At 52.0% G+C, this 5,743-nt stretch overlaps 1 protein-coding gene across 9 annotated transcripts; it reads left to right on the top strand.

Moving 5' to 3' along the window:
- The first annotated feature begins 1,453 nt into the window (after positions 1-1,453).
- LOC104462642 (acidic leucine-rich nuclear phosphoprotein 32 family member B) lies at positions 1,454-5,462 on the top strand. 9 transcript variants are annotated; one of them, XM_010074666.1, is made up of 7 exons: positions 1,455-1,600; positions 2,058-2,180; positions 3,148-3,329; position 3,547; positions 3,687-3,794; positions 4,190-4,244; positions 5,107-5,446. In XM_010074666.1, the coding sequence occupies exons 1-7, from the start codon at positions 1,541-1,543 to the stop codon at positions 5,193-5,195; spliced, it is 618 nt and encodes a 205-aa protein (XP_010072968.1). In that variant the 5' UTR covers positions 1,455-1,540; the 3' UTR covers positions 5,196-5,446. The 9 variants fall into 9 exon arrangements, with proteins under 9 accessions (XP_010072964.1, XP_010072968.1, XP_010072967.1 ...); XM_010074662.1 differs by lacking the exon at position 3,547 and having other exon boundaries at positions 1,454-1,600; positions 3,148-3,346; positions 3,673-3,794; positions 5,107-5,462; XM_010074665.1 differs by lacking the exon at position 3,547 and having other exon boundaries at positions 3,148-3,346; positions 3,685-3,794; positions 4,193-4,244.
- The last annotated feature ends 281 nt before the right edge of the window (positions 5,463-5,743 follow it).

Raw genomic sequence — 5,743 nt, 5'->3', positions numbered from 1 at the left:
ACCCAAACCATTCTGGGATTCTATGAATTTGGGCGCCTGGCACACTGCAGAGGCCAGCAAGGTCCAGGGAGCAGAGCCGGGGCAGCCAGCGGTGCTGCTGGGAGAAGCCGTCCTGCTGCCTCGTCCCGCCGCAGCGCCTGCTCTGCCCTCCCGGGATCCACTCTGGGGTAAAGCTGGTCTGAGCCAGGTTAGTTCCTCACCTGAGACGTTCACCTCCGCGCACACACCGACAAAGCGGCGGTGGCGGAGGGGTGGCTTTGACCACCTGTACCCCTGCTGTGGGGACAGTCCCAGCTCAGCTGGAGGCTTGTCTGGGGTGTTGGGAGCCAGATGAGCTCAGCTGCAAAACTCCTGGCTCAGCCTGTTTGCTGCTTGAGCCCTGACCAGCCATTCTGCTTCTGGAGTTTTAAGCGTTAATTCTTTTGGCGCTTGTGCTGCGAAGGTGGCACAGCAGCCCTGAAACTCTGCTGCCAGTGAGGCAAAGTGATTTTCAAATAATTCCCAAATAGTTGGCTGATTTGAGTGAGAGAGGTGAAATGAGAGCGCTGCGAAGGAGGACTTTGGAGAGCATCGCGAGCCTTCTGGCCAAGGCTGGTTTTTTGCATCTTGCTGTGAAGAATGTGGAGGGTAAAAGCAAATTTTGGAAGTGGCTTGTGAGGACTTGAGCGCCCAGCTGCGCTCTGGAGGAGAGGGAGATGCCAGGGAAGTTTATCCTCCAGGTGTTTTCAGGAGGGAGCAGTTCTGTGCTGCTGCTTTGTGGTCCTGATGCCAGAGGGGGGGTTGGTTTTTTGGGCTGAATTACCAGGTAGCGATGGTTTCTGTGTGTACGGTATGTGCTGGGCCAAATATTAGATTCCATCAGTGGTCCCACGCTGTGGGCCTGAATTTGAGCTCCTCTGGTTAGAGCCCTGCGTAGGCAAATGTGTCACCTCTGTGCGGAGGCTGTCACAGGGAAACAAATCTTCCCGAGGCAGATTTTCCAGCACCCCAGTGGCATGGGGAAGAAAGTTGAAGGGGAAGGTTGTAGTTGGCCTCTTGTTAGTGAAGCCTGAAGCATGACTCTGAAAGCTTTTTGATGCCTTGTGCATGAAACGTTTTGATGGAACCTCATGGCTCAAGCCCTTCATGCGTCTTCGGGGAGAAGGTGGAACTCGGAGCTGCTAGGTAGAACTCGGTTGGAGCCGCAGGGTGTGGGGTGGTGCTGCGGTCGCGTGTTGTGTGGCTCGTGCTTCAGGGGCGAAGTCCTGACCACCAAGATGGATTCTCGCTTTGTGCCTTTGCAAAAGTTATTTGGCTGTAAGATCTTGTGTGTCCTGTAATGTGAGCGAGGAGGACCTCGGGCACACCTGCTGCTTTGGAGTGTCGGTCACTCCGTCTGGTGTCAGTGTGACAGGCTGGAGGTGAGACTTTGCCGGGTGCGGTGACAGCTGCCGGGTGTCTCTGTTGGCAGGTGAAGGAGCTGGTTCTTGATAACTGCCGTTCGGACGATGGGAAGATCGTTGGTCTCTCTTCAGATTTCGAGAACCTGGAGTTCCTCAGCATGATCAACATCAACTTGCTGTCTGTCTCCAATCTCCCCAAACTCAACAAACTCCGGAAGGTGAGTCAGACCCGTGGTCCCATCTCCAGCAGTCCTTTCTCTGAGACTTCACCTGCCCGGTCCCTGGTGACAGAAAAAGGCTGTTGGGTTTTGCTTTTTGCTCTGTAGCAAGTGTGAGAGTTTGTTTTTTAGTATGCAACAAAACGCTTTTGAGCTCGTTACATGTTTAGCGTCCTTTCTCTCTTGCTTTTGCTCTTGTGCTACAGCCAGAAGCTTCAGTGGTGTCATAAATATTCTGGATTTTGGAGCAGGTACCCCGTGCCCCGCAGTACAGAGGTGGCTGGGAGTGCTCTGTTGCCGTGGGATTCAAGGGAAAACTTGGGCTGCAGCTCTGTGGGGTGATCTAAACAAACGGTCTGGAACTTGGGTGCTTATTGTAGTCTGGTTCCCAGGGCGATTTATTCCCCATATCACAAGCCCAGACGCTTTGTGACCACGTGATATTCCCTCCTGGCAGCTGGAGCTGAGTGATAACAGGATTTCTGGTGGCCTTGAAGTTCTAGCAGAGAGAACTCCTAACCTGACACACTTGAATCTAAGCAGCAACAAGATCAAAGACATCAATACTTTGGAGCCCTTGGTGAGTGGAAGGCTGCGCTGGGATCTAGGGGATGACGTTGTTTCCTTTGGGGAGTGTGTCTGTGCAGTAGAAATCCAGTGTCTTGGTAACTGTTCCAACAGCACTGCATGGTTCTGATGGGAACGGATAAGTTGGGTCCAATTTGAGGCTGGGCTAAAAATTAATGGCTCCTCTGCCTGGAAAACCAGCAGCCAGTCGCTAAAAGCAGTGTGAAATTGGGCTGGATGAGTAAAATGGTGGATGCTCAGCATCCATCTGAGAAGGATGGATGGATCCATCTTTAGTGGGCCAGGTGTGGTTGGAGGTAGATGGCACCTGGGGTGTCATGGAGATGGGTTGGTTGGACACCAGTGAAGGGACCCTCGCCCTGGCTGCTGTGGCTGCTGTCGTACACGTTGCAGGGGGTTCCCGTTGCATCTGAACAGCCCCAGAGAAGGCTCTTGTCTTGTGACCCTGACACTGTAGCTGAAAGGTCTGACCTCGGACCTCTGTCCCTCCATCCCCTCCAGAAAGAGCTCAAAACTGTTTCACTCCTTCGCTTGACCTGGTGCCCGGTGCGATGGCCTGAGCGGACGAGCTGCTGTGGCTGTGCCCAAAGGCACACCGGCACAGCCTGCACGGCCCCTGGTTTGTGCTCTCAGGTTTTTTGCCCAATGTTTTGGGCAGGTTGAATCCAGCTCAGGGATTGCTGGGGGATCTGGGCTTTCTGTGCTTGTTGCCCACCCCCTTCAGAAGGAAATAAGATTTGCAAATGGTTTCCCAGGGAGCTGGCTCTAAGGAGGGGAAATTATGACAGAGGAGCTGAGAAGAAATCGTCTTTACTTACAGTTAGTAAGAGCAACAGCTCCGTCTGAGGAGCACGTGGTGCAGATGCAAAGACCCTGCTGTACTACCTCTGTCCTCCCATGGCTGCACCATCTTCCAACAGTGCTGACTTGTAAATAATCTAACTAATTGATCTTCGCAGAAAAAGTTGCCAAACCTCCACAGTCTGGACCTCTTCAACTGTGAGGTGACGATGCTCATCAACTACCGGGAGAGCGTGTTCACCCTCCTGCCCCAGCTCATCTACCTAGACGGGTTTGACGCTGACGACCAGGAAGCCCCTGACTCAGACCCTGAAGCAGATGGGGATGGACTGGAAGATGAGTATGAGAATGGGGAAGGTGAGGATTTTCTCCTCTTGGCTTTCTTACTGGGGAACAGCCCCTTTTCCCCTTCTGCGTGGTCATATTGCTAAATAAACGGTGATTATCACTTGGCACTGAAGTGGGGGCTGTCTGGGTGCCCCCAGTCCTTCCTTTGGCGTCAGAAATGAGACATCCTGCAAGCTGACGGGACTTGCTGCCGGTGCTCCTTGTGCAAGCGTACGGCTCTGCGGGATTTCCTGCCCGTGGCTCGTGTAGCCCGTGGGGTTGGAGATGTGAGCATATCGTCTGGGAGTAGCGAGTGTTTGGGAACCGTAACGCTTACCTCCCTCTCCTTTTGGTAGAAGGTGAGGAAGAGGATGATGATGATGAGGAAGATGATTTGGATGAAGAAGTCATTGATGATGAAGACGAAGAAGATGATGATCTGGAAGGTGAAGAGGAGGAGGATGGAGTAGATGATGAGGTGAGGCTTTCTGTCACTGGTATAAATCTGCAGCACCACGTTGCTGTGTTTGGTAGCGTGTTTGTCCCTTAATCTGGTGACCCATCTGTCCAGGTGTCATCTGAGGAGTGCTGCCACACCCTCTGGCTTTTCCTGTTCACCTTCTGACTCGTGGTCCACAGAGTTTGCCCTTTCAGACTTAGTTATTGCTCAGCCTGGTGGCTTTAAGTGACAAAACCATACAGCCCCCTTTGTAGGGAGGCAAGAAGCTGTTTAGGAACCGACAGCTTCTCCCTGCTCGGCTTGTACCTGCCACCCCGAGGCTGGAGTAGGGAGGGAGCAAACCTGGAGGAAGATGTTACACCTTGCTTCTGCAGTTGTGGTTCTTGCAACAAAACGTCTTGTTTTGACTCCAGGAGGAAGATGAGGAGGAAGATGGGGAGGAGGATGAAGAAGATGAAGCTGATGATGGTGAGTTGAATCCCAACAAACTAAGCGCTCGCAAAGCTGCCTCAACAGTTTCTCAACTTTGCTGGTTTTGGAGAGCTTCCCGAGTTTCCGCGCAGCGCTGGTGTTGCCTGCAGCTTTTCCCCGGTGGAAGGTGCAGCGTTTCTGCTGCTGCGCGTCGCTGAAGCTGTTGTTTCTGCCTGAGCTGACTATTGACCAGTGGTTCTAACCGAAGGGTCAGACAGTGGTGATGGGGGAACTGGTTTCAGTACCTCCCAGTACCAACCCAGCTGGGTAATTTTGCCAAATATGAAAGAGGCAAATTGCTATAAAACCAGTTCGAAGTAGCTGATGGTCCGTGCAGGAGCAGGGCTTCTGGCACAACAGCTCATGTTAGCAGCGTGCCTGAGGCGATGTTCTTAGAGACTCGTTCCTCTCTCCTCCCAGTAGAGAGGAGGATAGACCCGAGCTGCTTCGCTTGAGTCCCGACTCCTCTGGTTATAACAAACTATAAACACTGGGATTAATGTTGACGGGATATAGCAGCTGGCGTGACTTCGAATGATCTTGTATGAGCTCGGTCAGAAGTGACTGAATTCTGCAGATGCTGCTTTTTTGGGGGTGCTCAACCAAAAAAGCCTGTTTTCAAGGGGCTGCTGAAATGTGGGATGCTTGGGGGGTATAGAAAATAGTTAATGTCTTGTGCTAGTGCAGGTTTTTGTGGGTGCCATGAGAAAACTGGGCAGGTTGGATCTCTGCTCTGTAATGGTGCCAGTCTAGTCTGTGCTTGTTCTCCAGCAAGCTGTGGCTGCCGCGGCTCGAAGCCATGGCTCGAGTGCTGTTCCGCAAGACTGAACAGAGCTTCACGCTTCGCCTCTTTTTGCAGACCTTCCACGAGGGGAAAAGAGAAAACGAAATCTAGAGGATGAAGGAGAGGAAGATCCAGAAGACGAAGAGGACGATGAGGATGACTGATCCGAGCGAGCCAATCAGTTTTACAGACTCTGACTGTGCTTGTCTTAACCTCCCCGTTGTGTCTATGTGAGACTGTAAATCCCCGTCTCCCACTCCTCCCCCCTTTGTATGGCTGCAGCGTCCACAATATATTTTTTTAAGATGTAGAATACTGTAGGCATTCAGGGGAATCTTCCATACAAGGCTCACTTTTCTCACAAGTATCTCATGACCAAAGGCTTTCTCCGTTCTGTGGTTTGTGCAGCAGTTTGCAAAAAAAAAAAAAAAAAAAAAAAAATTTCCTCCTAGGGTATCTTTCGTGTCTGAAATCAGCCTTGCCACACTGGACCCAGAGCTCCGGCTCGCTGCCCTGCCTGACGACAGCACGGAAGGCGCGTTCGCTGTCCGCGTGCCCTCAGCCCAGCTTTCTGAAGACGCTTGAGCCATCTTGAGCAGTGGGTGCAAATCTGGTTCATCTTAAAATGGACTCGAAGCCAATGATCACTGAGGTGATCAGAAATAATGGTGATGTGATCTCTGGAGATGCTTGAAGATACTTTAGTGCTGGG

This window comes from Pterocles gutturalis, unplaced genomic scaffold, assembly GCF_000699245.1.
Source record: "Pterocles gutturalis isolate BGI_N339 unplaced genomic scaffold, ASM69924v1 scaffold33537, whole genome shotgun sequence".
In the NCBI taxonomy this organism is placed as follows: Eukaryota; Metazoa; Chordata; class Aves; order Pterocliformes; family Pteroclidae; genus Pterocles; species Pterocles gutturalis.
This window is presented reverse-complemented; position numbering and strand designations above follow the sequence as displayed.